This window comes from Choristoneura fumiferana, chromosome 10 (genome assembly GCF_025370935.1).
Source record: "Choristoneura fumiferana chromosome 10, NRCan_CFum_1, whole genome shotgun sequence".
Lineage (NCBI taxonomy): Eukaryota > Metazoa > Arthropoda > Insecta > Lepidoptera > Tortricidae > Choristoneura > Choristoneura fumiferana.
The window spans coordinates 18,590,245-18,611,111 of record NC_133481.1 but is presented as its reverse complement, the minus strand read 5'-3'; the positions used below and the strand labels follow the sequence as shown (position 1 = coordinate 18,611,111).

Sequence of the window (20,867 nt, the reverse complement as noted above, 5' to 3'; positions counted from 1 at the left end):
ACAAGCTTCAGCTTACTATCCTGTGTGCTATGTCGACGACTTCGGTTCTCTGTTGGATAACCTCATTGAAATTTCATCCTTCGGGGAAACTCAGAATAGGTATAACACACTCGAATAGGTATAGCTCGCTGAGCGACTTTAAACCAGCAAACCAAATGGGCTCCGCGAAGCTTCTGCGGAGGTCACAAAAATACTGAACATAATTAACTTATATGCTATAGGTTCCAAAGTACAAAATCCCATTCATAGCTGTTTTTGACTATACCTATTTTAGGGCTCCGGCTTATATCGCCAGCCATCCAATAGGGTTCCGTCGCCAAAAAAAGATTGAGAACCGCTCTTCCTAAGATTTGGGTGTCAAATGCTTCGATAAACCGCCCATTGCATTTCAAGGGACAGGCCTGGAAAGTGATCTTGAATACGCCAATGGTTGTGAATATCCAAGCTACGGCAAGCTAAGCAGGTCATAACAGGTAGGACACACTTGGTACCAAATAAAACCACAGTTAACCACTATTCGTTTAATATAGTAAAGCTGTTACTGGTCCCAGTGAATTCCGTGATGGTACCAAGCAGCGACCGGGAGGCGCCATAGTACACGAAGCGGTGGGGAGCCGCTAGTGTTCCTTCTGGAATTGTCCACTCGAATGTCGCTTGGCTGGTCCCCAGGAGAGTGGACACGCGCTCCCAGTGGAACCTGGACAGATGGAGGAATGTCAAATTTCATTGCGTTTCAGCGTTTCACTTAAGGAAGAGAAGAAAGGTGTTGGAAGTAGCCGATTTGTGCGCGAAAAACTATAATCTATTATACGAGAATTTGTGTCGTTGGCTGCTCTATAACACCATTACACTAGCTAGGCAATATTGTGTACCTACAGAAATAAGTGAAGAAGTCAGTGGACGTATTCTTATTTTGTTTTTACCGATGCGCATCTAAATTTTCGCAAGTCATTAATGTAATGTTTTTTTTTGGTTAGGTACTTATTCTAATATATTTTTTAGGTTATTAAATCTTGTAGAACTCTATTGGTAGGTTATTTAGGTTTGTTTTATCACAATTCTGAACAATTAATGGATCAGAGAAATAAGAGTGATGAAAAACAATACATTAAGTACATTATATTATTATAAATTGCGACAGTTATGAGAGTCGATATGGACCCCTTATATAGTAATATTACGAAAGACATTGTAAGGTTCTGGATTAGGAGACATGCGGAAGAGGGTAATCTAGCTGATCACCGCCATACGAGTGTACCAATTCTTACCCAAGCGCAAAATATTTTTTTGAGTCGGAAATATGAAAAAAATGGTTTCATGAAAACTAAGTAGTTATTTCGCCGAATTAATTGATGTATAAATATCCGAGAGTAATAAGAAATGCGTTGCACTCTATGGGACTTTTTCGTCATCGATAGCTAATGCTCAAAAAGCAGTTTAAATTTTGCCGGAACAAGTATTTAAATTTTGATTGGAGTATTGGTTGGTATTTTTACTGATGAAAAGAGCTTCCAATCATCCTAACATGGGAGACTAAACTTGTGAAAAGTAAACGGAACGAGGTATTTGGAGGATCACGTATTGCCAAATCTTAGTTCTGGACGCATATTTGCCAACATTTGTGGTTAGATCTCGGCTGATAGAGTAGGCGAGTTTATTGAGTTTCCACTTAGGGCAAATGCAGCAAGTTACCTACGTAACGGTGCTGTAGGACAATATGCTTCAAAGCGTTCGTACTGTATTTCCAGCTGATGAACTGGCAGAGTTCAATTATGTCCATGACAACGCCCCTATTCACAAAGCGCGTATCGTGAACGACTGGTTCCGTCAGCATCCTGAAGTAGTGGTGATTCCTTAGCTTGTGAAATCAGCTGACCTGAACCTCATAGAAAATATATGGAGTTTGATGGTGCAGCGGTGGATAAATAATATCGAGAGAACTAAGGTAGCTGTCGCTGAGCATTGCCGAAATGTTTGGGGGGGTTTCAGAGAACATTATGCTCTCGCCTTGTTAGCTCAATGCCAAAGCGACTGCAATCCGTGATTGATGCGAATGGCGGATATGCTCGTTTTTAATTAAGATTTACTTTTAATACAATTTTCCGTAATGGCTATCATTTATTTTAATTCTGTAAAAAATAATACAAAATATGGACTATAGACTAGATAGATAGTCTTGTTTACGCGGTACTTTTCTTTATTAGTTGACCTGTCACTATCAGTCAATTAACCTGTTATTGCAAATGCATTTAGGCAAATAGAGCAATTTATAATTTGAAGACGCCTGAATCATTAAGATCTTTTTTAAAGAAACAGATATTCTAAGATTCTAACCCTGCCGTCGTTTTATGTTTTTGATTTTCCCACTAACGTCGATAGGCCAAAGGCTACTAGAAACGCAGGGAAGCCTAAACTTCCATCTTACGGACTGGCTAAAACCAAAAAGTAGTTTCTGGGAAATTGCATACTTACTTTTTTTTATAATAAAATTCCAAAAAATATTACCAATAAATACGAACACAAAATTCAAATCTTGTCAAAAAGACATTAATATCTAAGGAGTAATAAAATTAATGTTATAATTGCCTTGGTGCAAGCAAATGTTGACTTTACGATGACGAACCTTTTCTTACCCCGACAACTGTACATCGACTTGCTCGAGATATATATACATATGTAGGTAAACAAAGGCCACTGTCGTAAAGGTACAAGGTCAAGGCACTTACTTGGTCTCCCAGTTAGCGTCAGTGGCGACCACCACCCATTCTCCAAGGTCTTGCCTTTCAACTACGACGTGAGATGACCCCTGACGAAGGTTGTTGCGAGGGTTTGCCCCTATCTGAAATATTAGCATATCAATAAGTATTTCTACACATTAACGATGAGCCAGAATGTTTCATTTAGGTACTAGGACGGATGCTATAAAATCAATCGGATGGTGAGGGGTGAGCCACAATAGAGAGATCTCTCTCCAGGCAGATGGAGCCTGGGGACCAAAGTCCGAAGGACCAGCGTCGGAAGTTGTATCTACAACTTATGCGTCTGAGTTGAGTTATACTACGTTTAATTTAAGATTAGACTTCACCCGTGTGGTGTCGGGTTAGAATTACACCTCTCCATTTCTTCCGTGGATGTCGTAAGAGGCGACTGAGGGAGGATATAGGTTAAAGTATACCGTAGGCGACAGGCTAGCAACCTGTCAATGGTCGCTATGGTCTCTTCTCAATAGTATGTAGGTTCCTCAATTTGCATAGAAGCTAGCGAAATCTAGCGCTCCTTGTTAAAATAACTTACCTATAAATTCTGCTTTCTTGCCATAACCAAAATATAATAGTGAAAGTACATCAATATGTTTTTATATCATATTAAACATTCAATCTTAATAATAAACATTTTATTCAAAGATTAATTGAACTTTCTCAAGAAATTTGAAAGGAACAGAGAACATTTTACTAGTAACATTGCTTACCTACTCGTTTATGGACTGTACTGCAGGGCTACTATGAAACTCGAAACTCGATGTTCGTGTCGTGCGGTCCCTCTGACACTTATACTACTTAATACGAGAGTGAGAGGGACGGTACAATACGAACTTCGAGTTTCGATTTACGTAGTAGCCCCGCTGTATCTGTCATTGCTTTTCCGAGGTAAAAAAAACAAAATGTCGGTTATGTCTGCAAAGTTTTAGAAAACTTGTGGTTTTACAGTTTTTCCAACCTTTTTTGCCGTTTTTTTAGTGAGTTGTGTTTTCATTTGTGTTTTAGTGCTTCCTCCTCCGTTAAATTCTCCTCTGATTTAGCGTCGAGACGAGATAGACTGATTTTAGTATCTATTATCTACTGAACGTAATTGTTAAATATTATGTCTTTTCTCATTTGCTGCGTGCCTGGATGCATGACGAGAAGTGGAAAAGGTAACCATTCTAATAAATTAGTTTACCAATTGTAAGGTTGAGCTTTCAGTCTCTCATAAAATACCTATTGAAGTAAGCTTGGCAAAGGCGAATGATATCGCTAGGTATACATTCTAACTGTATTTAAAAGGTTAATAATAATCATTAACCGTTGTTGAAATAGGGTTTCTTATTTTGATCAATGTTTTTGGCACCACAGCCATCGTATCACATCGTTATTATGCCGAAAAATATGCTGAGAGCCCTATGTCTCTGATTAAGGATAACAGATGGAATGATGATGAGGCTATCTCTGCGCTTTCCAGAGAAAAAAGGTCTTAAAAGACAGACAGATCATATAAGCCTTTATATACCTATATTATAAGGGATCATATATGTGATCATTTATGGGGTTCCTTTTTTTTCTTTTGTGGCACAAGTTCAAATTTGTTTTATGAGAATAAAGCACAATTGCACATTATATGTAAGAACAAGTGTGCACTTGTGCTTTTTATGAATCTGAAAAAAGAGTATAACATAACTTATTTTTATTTTTAGGTGTAAGTCTTCATGCATTCCCAGATCCGGCGAAGGAAATGAACAGATTTCGAACGTGGGTTCAGAATGTTGGTGGTGATATTGTTTACCTGGATAGCCCCTTAGTCACATTTTACATGTGCTTAACATGCATAGTCTATTGCAAAAACTTATATATTAATAAATGGCGATTGATGAAACTGAATTAAAACCTTTGCTCCCTTGCTTTTTATCCCAACCCGTCATAGCGCAGAGATCTAAGCAAAATAGTAGTAAGACCATTAAAAGTAATACGTGGTATATTAACATTTGGTAAGTACTGATTTTTATAGTAAATTCCTAAGTGCCGTGAACTTAGTTGTCTTCTTCTATTTTGCACTATCTCATACATTTTTACTTAATTTTATCTATAGGCGTAATATTGATAATCTACAGGATGAAATTTAGGACTTAATATAAAATTTGTGTTTCATGCTCAGTTAACGCTGGGTAGTATAGTGCATTTACTCTTTTGTTGAAATAAATCTAAAAAAAATTGTGGTTTCTATACATTATTGAAATACGAAATCATGAACAATGTATGGAAACCGGAAATTTCATCAGACTTATTTCAAACAAAGAAGTAATGCATTATATTACCCAGCAATAACTGAGCATGAAACATTAATTGTATAGATAGCTATGTATACGTAAGCGTACGCACGCACGCACACATGCATAGGCGCGAGCTTTAACAATGAGAACTAGATGGCACGTCTTTCCATACAAACCAATACAAGTTCTGAGATACCCGTCTATCTCCCTATATATACTGTAGTCTTTGATTGTACCGTTTTTGTCCAACCTAAAACCTAAAATTGCTAAAAGTGGCTCCGAAGCGGTAACGTTTCGTGTGCTCTGCCTCTAAGTACCCCATTTGGGAATACAGGCGTGATGTTTGTTTGTTTGTGTTGAATTAACGGTCAAATTGTAACACACGTTTCTTGGTATTTCGAACACAAATGGACTAAAAATAGCTACATGTACATTTATTAGCGGTATTTATTATGTTTTTATTACAGAAGTTAACACAATTTTAAATAGCTTCTTTGTTTCTTTAAAAACCGTGTGAAAATTTTACCGTTAAGTTTCAAATGTTAAAATACCTAAATGGATTGTAGGTATAGGTACTTCGAGTTTGATGGCACGGTGTATGGTTTGGAGTTTCTATATTTTGCTCACTAGATGGCGCTAGGAGTAGCTACAATGGTTTTGTCATATCTAGTCGCTTAGAACGAAATTTGGTATTTAGAAAGATGGAAGTCTGGACGAACACATAAACTACTTGTTATCCCAAAATTACCACAGAATCTGGATAAAATCCCAAAAATTCAAACACTTGGGTTAGACATGAAATTCGGCGCGGGTTCAATGTCATTTTTTGAGAATTCAACTCAATGACTAGTATAGGCCTAACACGGACAGCCTGCTTTGGATCCGTTGGGACTGTGCGGTTCTAAGGAAATGGCGACGGAATTTTCCCCGATAGCCTCGCATCATCATTATCATGAGCCGGAAGACATTCACTGTTGAACAAAAGCCTCCCCCTTTAAATATCACAACGAACAACAACTTGTATCCACCGGTTACCCACAACGCTCTCACGAGTCGTCAATCCATCTAGTGGGATGTGAGGCCTGCCAACGCTTCGTCTTCCAGTTCGTGGTCGCTACTCAATGTTTTTTTTATTGTTATCTCCCACTTAAGTTTGGCTGCCGCTTTTCCAACATCAGCTATTCGAGTCTTGGAGCGCAATGTGGTGTTCCGGATACGATCAGTCCTTTTTGCCCCTAATATGCTGCGCTCCATAGCTCTGCTCTGGATAGGGAGATGTGGAAGTCAAGAGAAGAGGCCTTTGCCCAGCAGTGGGACACAGTTATAGGCTAAATAATATAATATAATATAATTGTTATCTGTTCATCGAGCGAAGTGGCCCACTTCAACTGGCATATTCTTCAAGCTATGTCGGTAACTTTAGTTCTTCGGCAGATTCCCGTATTCCAGATTCTACCGCGCAAAGAAACTCCGAGCATCTCTCCATAGCTCGTTGCGTGTCTCCGAGCCTCGCGTCTCGCGTAGTTACTTACAAATGTGGCGGTAACAGTCTCCCCCCTCCTAGCGACAGCGGGAGGTTGTTCCACCACGTTGCCAAAGCTCTGGCCGAACGGGGTGTTGTCGACAACAACGGGTAGAATCAGGCTGATGGTGCGGTCGACGTTATCGGCTGGCTCTGGGCCTTCTGGGACTGTGCCGCCCTGGGAAGGGAGAAATATTTCAAACCAAATCAAAAACTCGCCGAATATCTTAAAAAACTTTAATAAAAAGGAAATTTGTAGCGCACGGAAATATATAAAGCCACGTATTGATTAGTAAACTGTATTGAACATCATTTTAGGATCAGTAATAATTAAATTGTCTTACTTCGAGAGCAACGTCGGTGAACTCGGAGAACTTGTTCAAGAATATGTCCAACGTGTTGGGGCCATATATCGTTGAGGCACCCTCGTACCTTTGCACCTGCAATAAGAACCTAAGTAGTTATATGAAAGAAACTCATGAATCAGCTTGCTTAGAAAGATTGTTTACAATCCCCTGTATCGATATGAAGCCGAACTTACAGCATAACGTTTTGAAAGGGCCTAAAAGGGACGTCTGCTGTTGAACAAAGGCCTCCTACTTAGGGGGCTTGCCATAAGGCAGACCGTATTGTCTAATGCGCTGACGTCCGTGATCATATTCACTATCTCTTTCTTACTCTCGTCTTATACCGTATGACAAAAAGAAGTGGTGAAAACAATTGTGATTTTAAGTGTATACCTAACAATAAGGCCTCGAACGTGACGCATCTTCCGCAGTCTCGTGAGAACCATAAGTCAATTGTTTAATTTCTTTCATAAAAAATCGGCCAAGTGCGAATGGGACTCGCACACGAAGGGTTCCGTACCATCTATACAACATTCATTAGGCATCAGCAAAAAAATCACGTTTATTGTATGGGAGCCACCCTTAAATATTAATTTTATTCTGTTTTTAGTATTGTTGTTATAGCGGCCACAGTTATACATAATCTGTGAAAATTTCAAATGTATAACTATCACGGTTCATGATATACAGCCTGGTGACGGACGCGGCGGACGGACGGGCAGCGAAGTCTTAGTAATAGGGTTTCCGTTTTCATTATTACCCCTTGGGTATGGAACCCTAAAACCGAAATTAGGATTTCCATTTATTAGCACTATCAATCAACATTGTTGGGTGCAGTGGGTCAATTCCAGGGTAGCCAGCCAGCTGGTAGTTTGCGCCGTGGCCTAGGCAATCAAAGACCTACCTGATACTCCTCGATAGTGGCCACGTAGTGTATGTATTCATTGGTGAGACCAGACACGACGACCCGCCTCTCGAGTCCGTGGCGCTCCAACGCGTCTCCCACCACGTCCCGCATGCGTCTCCCGGCCATGGTGGTAGGCTCCCCGGGGACTCCTGCGATGGCCAGACCTCCCAGCCAGATGAGGGTTGCGGATACTATGCTCGGGTGCCAGGGAAGAGGGAAATTCGCCTACCACACCACAAACAACAATATCAGGCATATTAGACGGATGCATATAAGTCGCACAATTTTGAAAGTCATAATGATTTGTTTGTCACAAAAGTAGGCTTGCATTTGACCACAATGATGCCCCTAAAGGTGACGCCTGATGGTAAGCGAGCGAATATCATAGACTAAAATGGAGCACGCTTGCCTTATAAATGCCCATTCACCCCCGATTTGAAGACGCCCAAACGGCGATCAGGGAACACAGAAGCTGGCAGAGCATTCCACTCCTTAGCTGTTTGGATAATAAAGGACGAGCTGCCTCATAGCTGCCTTATGCTGACAGCATAATGGTGAAGTCCGCGCCTACTCTTGGTCGACCTAAATAAATAAATATACAAGAATTGCTCAAATAAATCATCATCATCATCATGTCAGCCGAAAGACGTCCACGTCTACGAGGATATAGGCCTCCCCCAAGGCTCTCCACTCAGACCGGTCTTGTGCTTTCCGCATCCAATAAATATATAATAAAAATAAATATATAAGATTAAATGAACTCACTCGTCCGGTGGGCAGGAGGATGGGCTTAGGCGCATGGCACTCGATATCCTCCTCCGTCGACTCCGCTATGATGCCGCCAATGGCGTCCAGGAGGGGGTTCCCTTCGATTGTACCCTGGAGAACATTTAAAAGGTGGTGTGAGATCAAACGAAATGGCCAGCATCTTGGTTGGAATACCTAGCTGATCGGGCTAAGCCTAAACTACCGCCCAAGACTTCTCATTCCGAGAGTAGGCATGTGCACAGTCATAGGAAGGTGATGATGGTAAGATGATTAATGAAAAGCTTTCATTTCTTTTCAGTTATAACATATATGTTATTTGTTTACCTGAGTTATGTTCAATGTGTTGGCACCATCGATGGTTCCAGAGGCGAAGCTGTAGCCCATGGCTGCCACGCAGCCAGCCACCGTATCACTCTGAAATTAGTTTATTCATATTGTACAGCGTAATTAAAATAACAACTAGACAGGTGTATACTGTATAGCACCGAAATTGGATGGCGGTTGGGGCCGTAAAGTTCTTGAATAAAGATCGCGGATTAGTAAGCGAAGCGTCCACCAACGAAATGAACGGACCGGACGACCTGGTAAAACCGCGGTTTCACTGTGGAAGCAGGCCGCTTCCAACTGATCCACTGGAGGTATATGGGGAATATATAGGCTATGCCCAGTGGTGATCGTCCTACGACTGATATGATGATGAATGATGATGTAGCAGAAACATTAAGTTAAGTAGTAAGTAAGTGAAACAGATTCCACATCTGTTCTGTTTGTAAATGAGCTACTTACTTCATTAAAGGTCCTCGTCAACGGGTCGTACTTGGAGACAACCTGTTCGGGCATGTCCAGGAATTGGTGCACAACGGTGATATCCCCGCGCAACTCTTCACCAGCAGCGTTTAGTGCTTCCTGAGGAGAAAAAATAACTATTTAATTTCTATCTTATACTTATCTTATTGCTAAGATAGTTGGCAGGCCACCAGTGGCATGGCGCTATAACCACTCTATTCCCAATGGATTTCGAAAAATTTAATGTGACGTTAGTGGTGACATGTAGGTGTGGTATGGCATATTGCGTACACCAACTAAACTCCGCAGTATCTAATTATTTCCGAAGATAACTATAAGAGTACCTCATGTTTCTCTTACTGTCCGAGTTGCCTATCAAATTCACTACAAGCCACTGGATAACTTATCCCAGCTCCCTCATAAACCGTCATCCCAATGACCTTGGTGGTCTCAAATATTTCGTCTTTGGCCCCAGCTCGTTGGGCACGTCGCACGGTGCACGGCGGACCAGGGCTAAATTTATTTAGGAAATAGCATCCTGGCTCTTTGCTGAACTCACAGTGGGCGCCGCTGAGTATATTGAGGGTGCCAAGGTTGGATGCGAAACAACGGACGCAGGAATTACAGATTAGCTTTAAACAGCTCCTGGTCATTCAGCTTACCACGGCTCCCTCATAAACCGCCGTCCCAATAATCCTGGTGCTCTCAAACATGTCGTCGCCAGGTCCCAGCGAGTAGCACCGCTCGCCAGCCGCGCACAGCAGGAACTGGTTGTCGCATTCGTCACCGCTGAACTCGCAGCGGGCGCCGCGGATGTTGGGGGAGACGTCGCCGAGGTTGGACGAGAAGAAACCGGCCACGATAGAGCCCTGAAAGGGAGGGATTGTTGGATTAAGAGTAAACACCCCTACAGGGTTGCTAGGAAACCTTGTATCTGCCTCTCTGAGGGCATAGCAGTGCCTCCGCCAAGTCGAGCAAACATAAGCACGGCTGCACACACATACCATTCTTTTCTAGAAGCCATTCATGCTTTTTTCAACCTCAAGCAGACATGAGAGCATTTTTCTATTAGTTTCAGCTTGATCCTCCACGCGTTCCTGACAAAAAGGTTTTTGTCCGATGGACAGACGGACAAACAGGCGGACAACAAAGTGATCCGAAAAGTTTTCGTTTTCCTTTTGAGACACGGAACCTTTATTTAAAACATTTCGATCCCTGCTTTAAGTTCCAATCTGTATTTTAAATAAGTATGATCATTTGATTAGTGATTGAGGCTACTTCAGAAGTGCAAGCTCCCTCACCTTCCCAACCAGACTTTCAGGTTGAGCATTGCTTCCATCTTGATGGCCGCATACCCCAAGTTATCAGAGGACACGAGCAGATTGGTCATGTTCATGCTGGTCGTGTGCACTGCGAACCAGTTGAGCACACCGTGCAGAGAGCCGTCTTCTTTCACCACACGAACTTGGGTTAAGAGATCGTCGGTGTTGGAATCGTATCTGGAATTCAAAATTTTTTTTTCAGAAAAGTTGTTTTTGTTATGCACCATCTGTTTTGGCCAGTTGGCCTCGTGTGGGTTTTCATGGGTAAACCGATCCTTGTGGGATAGCTTCACATAGTCTCTTAAACTTCCTGTTTCCCCAAACATGTGCATTCTTCAGGCCATAAACAAAAAAGTTCGTAATTTCCAAATGTTTCAACTTGCTTAAATCCTTTGAGCCAAAATTCAGCACTTAAGAGAGATCAAATGAAATTCATACCTTTCCAGCTCTTCAGGAGGATTGTAATCATATGAGTAAGGCGAGCGATTCATGTGTGCGTTGGGGACGACCGCTGTGCTGAGGAACAGACGAGCTGGCGCCATATTCTCGTGGGCTGCTATGATACTCTGCAAAGACACACCTTTCGGCATTAGGTACGGTACGAGGTAAGACCAGTAATGGCAATATTTTTTATTTTTTATTTGTGTCGAAGTCCGAGGCTCCTACGTTTTTACGAAGAAAAAATTAGAAATAGGTCATAGCTCGGGAGAACGACAAACGAACTCTTCGTAGACGAATTCGCCCGGAAAAGCTAATACATAGTGAAGAACAAAATATGGAAATAAAAGGTAACAATACTTACGTTAGTGATTCCCGTTACGTAAGCGTTGAAGGTTTCTCGGGAAAATCCAAGGATGCTGACGTCGAGCACGAAGTCCACCAGGTAGCCTCCTGGAGTGGCGTGCGTATGTGTGGCGGTCAGGATGACGTTACGTAAGGTGTAAGTGTTACCGTAAAGCTCCTGCAGGTTTCTGACGACCTGGTAAATGTGAAAGAAATATTACTGATTGTGCCATAATTAAAGCCACATAATTAAAACCAGCAAATAAATCACATTTTTTCCGATTAAGATCCGAGTGAGCAGCAATTATTGGTGAAAATCGCGAAAGTTTATATCATTATATTTACCAAGGTCTACCAGTGATGTGCGACGAAAGGGAGCGGTATCCAAGGAAAACTCTACCAATAGGATTAGGTTTTCTAGTTGATTTTCCTAGTCTCACTGAGCGCTGCTCTCCTATTGATGGTAATTTTCCCCCGCACATCGCTCCACTTCGTCACAATTAGTCACAAATCTTTAGTAATGAGCATTGAGTAGCCTAAACAGATAGAACAGTAATTTCGCTAGATAAAAGAAATGTGCATGGCGCTTAGCATGATACATAACCTGAAACTATCGTACGAATCAAATCAAATCGGCGCCAAAGTAGCCGAGCTGCAAAAGCACTGGCTAAAGTGCTCCTTGACAAAGGACCACGAACTGACTACAAATCATGCCTCATTAGGTACCTCAATATCAAATACCCAAAGACCCTTGAATTCAATTTCAACATTTGATAGTAGATACAGTACAGACCTGGCGTCTCACTGCAATGCCGATGGACTGGACATCAGCGGTGACCAGCACGACCCGGGAGCCGTTCTGCTCGAAGATGAAGGCGCGAGAGAACTGCCGGAGATGGATACCGGCCCCGGACTGGGACAGTTCAGCGTAGCCCATCTAGAAAACCATTGGTTGTTAAGTGTCCTTGAGTGCCCTTGTACCCTTGTATATTAAAAAGGTCTTTGCTGGCTTCGTGCTCATCTGTTGATCGAAGTGCTCATCACGTAAACGTGATTTGAAACTGGCATCAAACGTGATTTTTCTCAAAAGGACGGTTTCAGACTATCGTTTTATTTGCGCATAAAAGCTTGTTTTTGGAAGCGCGTGTACGCGCGTACTGTGCGGTTTTGTTTTCTTCGAGCGTTGAACTTGCTGGAATACGCGCGTACATGCGCGTTCAGTTTGATCTAGCGCGCGTGTAAGCGCGTATGTCTAAAACGACCGTATAAAACGCTAGTCTGAAGCCCCTAAGGCCCTATCTAAATTCGAATACAACTTACAAACGTAATCTCAACACAAGGCCCAGTCATATCAGCAATGCCGATTCCAACATTGTAGAGCAGATCCGTGTCTGGACCAGGGGCTGGCGGATCAGGGCCAGGGTCTTCAGTGGTCGGATCCGGGGCTGCCGTCGTCATCTCGTCATAATTCGACGCCTCGTCTGTCACGACGAGGTATATAGTGGCCGTCATGCCGCCGATGACGCCCAATGTCACCACGGTTATGATGAGCTTACCGAGTAGGGAGACTGCCATGGTTGTGTTGACTGAAACAATAGTTCATTATACACTTTATTTTACATTATGATTATTATCTGCCATCAGTCGCAAGACTATAATCAGATCTTTGGAGGGAGAAAGTGGCGTTTGCAGAGAGGTGTACCATCGACCAGCTCTCACGTCTTCAAGGGAATACATTTGCCCTTTTTAGTCTCTTTGTATTGCAAGGTTGCAGCAGCACTTTTACTTTGCTTTCTGAAACACTGTTACGACGACCTTTATTATTTTTAATGTTATTAGGTAGGTACCTACTAGCTTGTCTGAGAATTCGTTATAAATATTATTTGGTCTTTGTCAGGATCTCAAACTATCACCATACCAAATATATCATCTCAAGCTACAACAATCTTAGAATCTTTAAAATAGAGTCCGAAATACTTAATCAGAACTGCTGCAAGAGTCTGAGAGAAGATTCCGGGGATTACAATTAGGTAATCAGCTAATTGAGCGTAGGTTACTATTAGCCGCTTCTGCTGGCTTCTTCCATTCAGAAGATCCAGACAAGAACTTTTTAAAGTCAGTCAAAATATCATTATTCAATTTGGGCTATAACAAGCACTTAAAATCTACCACCGGTTCGGAAAAACCTCTGTTGAATTGAAAAGAACCCCAGCAAGAAACTCAAACTAGTGTACCTATATACTGTATAGACACTTATTTATTGACCATTAATTAGTATAGGTAATACCTCTAATGTTTTGTTTACTGTCTCAAATATGCATAAGATTAGACGAAACTGCGATTGTATTTTAATCTCACCGACAAGAACCCTATTAAGTATGTTTAACACGGAAGAAATACTTACTTTAATTGTTTTGTAATCCTTGTTATCTCTTTCCTTAACAACACCTTTTAGTTTAATTCAATTTAGACTAACCTACGTAGGTACTCTTTAAATTAAAATTTATTTCAACAAATTATTAAGAAAAATTACGAAATATTATATTGACTCTTTCATTTTCAACTTATTCTACATGTCCTTACAACTAAGCCAACAGGCGAGTATAAAATAATGTATATCAATCGCATAAGTCAAATGATAATATTAATCTTAAATTATCTACTTTTAATCAAAATTAACCATGATATAAAGTAGAGACAATCATACTGAAATCAGTATACAGGGTGTGCATAAGTAAATGGACCTATGTTTATGGTATAACTTTTACATACTGAGAAGCAGTTTTAACTGGTTGTAGATTTGTTTTTTTCTGAAACTGCTGTAGACAAATAGCTAGGTACCTATGAGTACCTATGTACATGTTGGGCATTTAAAAATAAAACAGTTTTACCGATACAAGTAAAACCGATTTTGGATGCCCTATAGCTAGATACTACACATTCTCATCATAAGAAGTATGCCAGCCATAGAAGCTTGATATTTATTATAAATAATATTTTTATAGATAGAAGGCAAACGAGCTGGGAGTTATTCTGAAGGGAAGCAATCTCCCCATTGACACCTATTGAGATAAAAAAAACTTTATAGTCAGATTATGGGTGGAAATGCAATGATGGAAAGAAGAGTCAAAGTCAAGTACAAAATTTTGAAAACTTGCAAAAAAGTTCTACAATTCTTATTTATTTAAATATTTTGTTTTACGACACTTGAAGTCAGTTTTAATATAAAAATTACCTACGAAAAACTTTTATATTTAGGTAATTATTTTTTAATAAATAACATAACATCAAAGTAATGACTTTTTGCTCTCCTTACGAGTACTCCGATTATTACCGGCATTTCTTTGACATACATCCTGTAGATTTAAGAAAAAAACAATAACAATAAAATGACTATAGGGGTTCGCAGCCAGATAAGATCTAAATGAGATTTTATAGTCGTTGCTATGTATGACGCATTATTTTGCGTGAGTTGATTTTTACTACGTTTTGAAACCCCTTGGCTCCGCCATTACGAAAAATAAAAATAAAAATCGACTAAAATCCATGTAATTAATAATTATTGAACCTGCTTATCAAATTTCACGAGGAGATCGGTTGAGAAACGCGAGCTGAAGAGGAGAACTGACAACCGGAAGCATTTCTGCCCAAGCGGAGACGCTTCGCTCGTGCTTTGCGCTCACTCGAGCACTGAGAACTTATTTATGATGACGGCTCTACAGTTGAGGAAACTGATCCGGTACCAATACCAATACCGGTACCAATGTGGAACCTGCATGCTACTAAATGTCATGTTGACATTCTATAACATTTACCAAGCATTTACCAAAGGAATCATGGCAAAATGTACACCGCAGGACGTGATTCAGTTTCCTGGACTGTACTTATGTATTGCCATTTGATTGCATTGAAGGGGGAGTGCTACCCACAGTTAGGGGGTGAAATATATGTCGTGTCTTTTTTTCAATTAATTATTTTAAGCACCTTATCGGATTAATTAGATAGAGCATTAACGTATATGTTAATTAATGCCATAATCTGTTTTTTAATCATTTATCTGGTTTCCAACGTAAAGAATTAATATTTTGAGATAATGATGCTTAGAGTAGTTAGAACACACCGTCTTAATACTTATTTAGCTAATGGTAGGTATAAGTTTAGTTAAAAATTTACATTATGGCAACCGATGCGTAAGTTGATCACTCTCTTCTCTTCTAAGTCGATGTAAGTAGGTACTTACTTGACAAATTGGTGGTGGGCATCGGAAGAAGGTCAGCACTAAACCTTCATGACTAATTTCTTTAGAAAATAGTGTTCTAGTTTCCCATTGCATCCATAAAGCAGAGCTGAAGTCCGGAGTTCATAGTTCACAGGAAACTAAAGTATTTTAATAGTATTTTTTGAAGTATTAACCTTAGCGGTCCCCCGACACCGGCTACGCTTAGATAAAAAAAATATTACTTACTAGGTACTTATACTAAATTAACTTAGGCTAATTTTGCGGAAAATCAGCATAGTCCCCGCGGGATAGGGATGAGAGAGAGAGAGAGAGAGAAACATTTATTTACACATATTCGATACACATAAAAATACATTAGATGGAAAAAAATAAAAATAACATCTAATAGTATAAAGTGGACCCCACTCAGCATAGTGTTACGGCAAGCCGCAACGCTGTTTTTCAGTGGGACCCATTTAAAAACTAAAACATATAAAAACATACAACCCACTATGACGACACGGGATAAACGTATTCTTCGCAAATGAAGTCGCGGGGAACAGCTAGGTAGTGCATAATTATTTTAAACTTTTTAGTTGTCTTTTCTGACGGCGTTTTTTTGTCGGGCTTTTTTTTATTTTTGCTGGCGTTTTTTTGTGGGGGGTTTTTTAAATTTTTAATTTAAGTTTTTTTATTTGCTTCTTTAGATTGGATAGAAGTACTTACTGCGTTTCGTTATCTAGTATTTACATGAGGAATTTGATTATTTTAGTAATTTCAACGATAATCTACATGCTTATTATTGGGCTAAAGACTACACTAAAGATAAAAGTAGGTAGTATCTACTTACGCGTTTAAATTGCTTGATGCAACTGATATTAGAGATAAGATAAGATATGCAACTTGTGCATACAATATTTGAACTATCACCTATTGGACTGGACCTATAAAGTAAATACAGAATTTTCACTTCGCTCCATCTTTTCATCTAGGTATATGGATAACCATAACTTCAACAAGAATAAAGTCTAGTTCAACGCTTCTTAAATTAAAATTAAACATGACAATTAGGACTACCTACCTATTAACCTACCAAAATATAGAGGTTTGAAAAAACATGGTTTAAATAAAAACCCGTTATTAAATAATAGTAAATCAGTTTATTTATTTTTCAGTTCAATTTATTCATATTGGCACTTTAAAGAAATCAAAAAAGTATTGTCTACAACATCAAGCATGGACAATATACTTAGGTACATACCTACATTATAAAAAATATTTATTTACCTAAAGTAAATAAAAAATATACAAAATACGATTTGCAGTTGAATCTTAAGCTAAGGGCAAGCCATTAAATAATATAAAATATAAATAATAGTTAATAAAAAAACAGACTATAAAGCCATATAACCCATAACATAAGCATGCTGATGAAAATACTGAATAAGTATATTCAACATTCCTATTATTTATTTTCCAGAAAATAAATAATATAAAATTAAGAAAGCATGAAATTAACACGTCTTTACACTACATTTATTATCTACTTTGGTATACATTCTATTAACGTATAAATGATTATCACAAGAAATGTCATAGTGATTTCAGTCGAAGGACCATTTTTATCATAAAATTACAAATAGTTGTTCAGTTTACAAAATGTAGATTTTAAAATAAAATATTACTTAGGTACTTCAAAACTAGAGCAACAGCCAACAATTCTAGTAATATTCTAATTATGAAAACCATAAATAAAGACGAGCTTAAATACCATGTACATACAGTCAACTACAATGATATCGATACAGCCAAAGTTACAAAATATGTAATACACGATTTAATTGCTTAAATTTAATGTTTAGTGTGGTTTAGTCAGTTTCGATAGTTTATTATCTTTTTTTTTTTACTTTTGTAGTTAAATTCATGTATGTACACACATCGCGATGTATCGTTAAGTTTTCGTTGTAAAAATATACCTATGTTATTTCAACATACACATATATGTTTTACATGATTTCTATTCTCGTCTCCATCTGAGATGAAATGCAAACTAAATTTTAAAAAATATGCATAGGTACTGGAGATACCTTCATATTTATATTTCAAGATAACAATGACAGCAACTAGCTTCAAAAGTGTACTTATATGACTAGTCTATCCTTCAGAAAAACTTTGGACCTAACTTAAACTATCAAAGAACCCGTGGCACACGCGAGCAAACCGAATCATGTCCAGGGTGGAACCTTTATGCCACTACCTAATGTCTGTTGACCCCATTTTTTTGTCAAGAAACTCATAGTGAAATTCATTACTAGAAGGTTCCACCTTGGTACATGATTCAGTTTGTTCGACGGTACGTATATTTCGTTACAGGACTTTTTATTCACAAAGAAAATCATAAGGATTCGTTAAGAAACAAGCTTGGACTTCCTTAAACAGACGTTTTCGTAACAAAGCCCAAGTTATTTCATTCAGAGCTGTGGACAATAATAATTCATGGCGCTAATATTATAACCTCGTAAAATGTTTTTTCAGTACTTAGCCATTTTTGGTCATGCACCATTAGATAGAACTCAATCTTGAAACTTAAAGCTACAGAATGTAGGACTAGGCATAAACTATAGTTATCTGACTTCAAAACTGTTGGAGAACCCATGGTAAGGATAGATTCCGCCTAGAATGTATTTGTAGTTTCCGTAGTGGTGCAGGCGGTAGGTTCCGGCGGGGGTCCCCACAGGGATGTGCCATTCTATTTCAGCGTGGCTGGTGCCTAAGATCTTGTTGTTGCGGTGCCAAATGTACCTGGGGATAAACACGTAGTCGTCAAAAAAGGTGTTCAAAGACAGTTAAGTGGTATTTTTTAAACTTTATAAAAGAACGTTGTTGGTCAACATAAAGGACAAATTGTGGTACATCCTATGCTACAAATTGGCTTTCTTTTCTAGTACAAGAGTTGGAGCTGGGCGTTGATAAAGTAGTCATTCAGGCTATGGCGTGCATTACGTTTACGTAGGCAGCAGGGTATGCAGCACTAGTGCTGGTGACGCTCTGCTGCAGCGCAAAGTACGAGTACTAACTGCCTTCCCTGGAACCGACCCAATGTATACCAATGATAAGCCTCTTAAAATATTCTTTATAGTAATAAATATGAGCCGTGGTGGCCGAGTGGTATGACCTATGGCCTCTCAAGCAGAGGGCCGTGGGTTCGAACCCCGGCTCGCACCTCTGAGTTTTTCGAAATTCATGTGCGGAATTACATTTGAAATTTACCACGAGCTTTACGGTGAAGGAAAACATCGTGAGGAAACCTGCACAACAAACCTGCGAAGCAATTCAACGGTGTGTGTGAAGTTCCCAATCCGCACTGGGCCCGCGTGGGAACTAATGCCGTGGGAGGACGTACGTATATAGGCTGGGATGATGATGAACAATAAATATAAATTAAAGACTAGTTAAAACCATATGTAGAAATATTCATATGGCTAAATATTTTTCGTCAACAACATGTAAACATAAAACGGATACATCCGCAAGAAGTCTTGTCAAATCTTATAGAACACACAAAGAACATGCCTCGTCTTCTCTAAAATATAAATCACGATGAGCCTTACTTGGTCTCCCAGTCCGCGTCAGTTGCAACCACCGTCCACGCGTCGTCTTCCGCCGACTCCAACCGTTCCACCGTCGCGTACCAGCCACCGTGCCGGATACTGTTCCGCGGATGCCCGGACACCTACATCGTAACTTTTATTAGCAACAAAACAGGAGAGAGCAGCAGGGAAGGCCCTGTTCAGGCCCGATTTTGCTCGAAGGCTTTTCGGTCGTTGAGAAAATCTTCCTCTTCCTCGTCCGGTCTTGACCAGATGTTAGAAGCTAACGATCAGAGAGGCATAAAGAATCGTGGAAGTTGGTTTTTAATAGGCAAAAAATACTTATTTTGTTTCTGTTTTGGGTAAAAAAGCTGTATACGTAAAACAGTCGAGTAACAACGTTATGCAACTACAAAATAAATGTCATACGAGTACGTGATGTTTTGTCAAAAATGAATCTAACTAATGAATCTCTTTCGGACTTCACAAAATTTGGCTTTCAACCTTTTGTATTTTTAACTTTACGTTTAAGTATTTCGTTATTTTATTACGAATGTTTTTTTTTGTATTTTTTTAATGTGTTCTTTCTAGTGACAGTACATTTAAGTAAAATCTAAAGGCACAATATTTCTTCATTAAATGATTTAAAATGTTTTATTGTATTTTGCTGAGTGGATAACTTAGGCAATAAATTCCTCATTACATTCCAAAATGCTAATTCTACAAAGGTAGAAAGTAAATATTCAGTATTATCATTACTTAATATGACGCACATCTTCCATCTCATTCGTTTCGTGTTCTTCCTCTACTGCGTTAGTTAGCTGGCGCGGGAAGTGCTGGCGGAACATCTGTCGGCTAGCAGGTGGTGGATGGATGCAAGCAATGGATCGTAGGCGTGGAGAAATGGAGAGGAGGCATATCCGAAGACTTGCAAATTAAAGGCTGCTATGATGAGGTGACGCAATCCACCAAGACTTACAAACAGAGCCGTCACGATGTCCCCATAGCTGTACTGCGCCTGGGGCTGCTGGGTGCAGTCTCCGAACTCCTTGCCCCACGGGGCAGCGTCCCACAACACCGGGGGTACCAGAGTGATCAGCTGGTCGCTGAAGTCTGGCGGCTGAGGGCCAGGGTCTAGAGTCACGTCCTGAAAGAAATATATGTACATTGTAACATGGTTGTAAAGCTGTTTGAGTCTCTTACACCATGACGGTGTCATAGAATCTTTGTAAGACTCTTTAGGACGATTGGTGCGACCTAACGCTTGACGGGTGTGTCCGGCACAAACAGGTTAGGTTAGGACACAAAGCCATAGAAACAGATGGACTGGACATTCGGTGAATTGGACATCTGGAAAATTGGACGTTCGGAGAATAGACATTTTGGAAAGTAGATGATATAGACAGACCAGACATTTAGGGAATTGGACCTAAAGGACTAAACCTGTTATTACGTCAATTATTGACACTCAATCATTAATTGACGTCAAAAACGTGAAAACTAATTAAAAAAAATCCAAAGTCTCAACTACGAGAGTCAGTTTCAACTACGAAATTAAAAAATAAACTAAACTGGTGCTTTTTTTGAGGTTTGGGAAAAG

At 39.7% G+C, this 20,867-nt stretch overlaps 2 protein-coding genes and 1 long non-coding RNA gene across 5 annotated transcripts in view; 1 reads left to right on the top strand and 2 right to left on the bottom strand.

Moving 5' to 3' along the window:
• Positions 1–506: 506 nt before the first annotated feature.
• On the bottom strand, positions 507–13,043 carry LOC141432242 (neutral ceramidase-like). The gene is given in 15 exon segments (XM_074093777.1): positions 507–697; positions 2,727–2,839; positions 6,556–6,723; positions 6,890–6,985; positions 7,797–8,024; positions 8,565–8,678; positions 8,892–8,981; positions 9,354–9,473; positions 10,016–10,222; positions 10,655–10,677; positions 10,680–10,852; positions 11,114–11,241; positions 11,478–11,654; positions 12,252–12,395; positions 12,779–13,043. Coding segments are annotated over 15 exon segments (2,220 nt in total). The 5' UTR covers positions 13,034–13,043; the 3' UTR covers positions 507–513.
• LOC141432243 (uncharacterized) lies at positions 3,399–4,634 on the top strand. The gene is made up of 2 exons (XR_012451800.1): positions 3,399–3,913; positions 4,451–4,634. It is a non-coding gene; the product is annotated as an uncharacterized lncRNA (long non-coding RNA).
• A 4,051-nt stretch (positions 13,044–17,094) lies between the features above and the next one.
• Positions 17,095–20,867, bottom strand: part of CDase (neutral ceramidase) — a 37,934-nt gene continuing 34,161 nt past the window's right edge. For all 3 annotated transcript variants that reach the window (XM_074093776.1, XM_074093775.1, XM_074093773.1), the window contains 3 exons: positions 20,247–20,414; positions 19,289–19,410; positions 17,095–18,479 (listed from right to left, as the gene is read on the bottom strand). In XM_074093776.1, the coding sequence (XP_073949877.1) occupies positions 18,302–18,479; positions 19,289–19,410; positions 20,247–20,414 (468 nt within the window). In that variant the 3' untranslated portion in view covers positions 17,095–18,301. The remainder of the gene's footprint in view (positions 18,480–19,288; positions 19,411–20,246; positions 20,415–20,867) is intronic.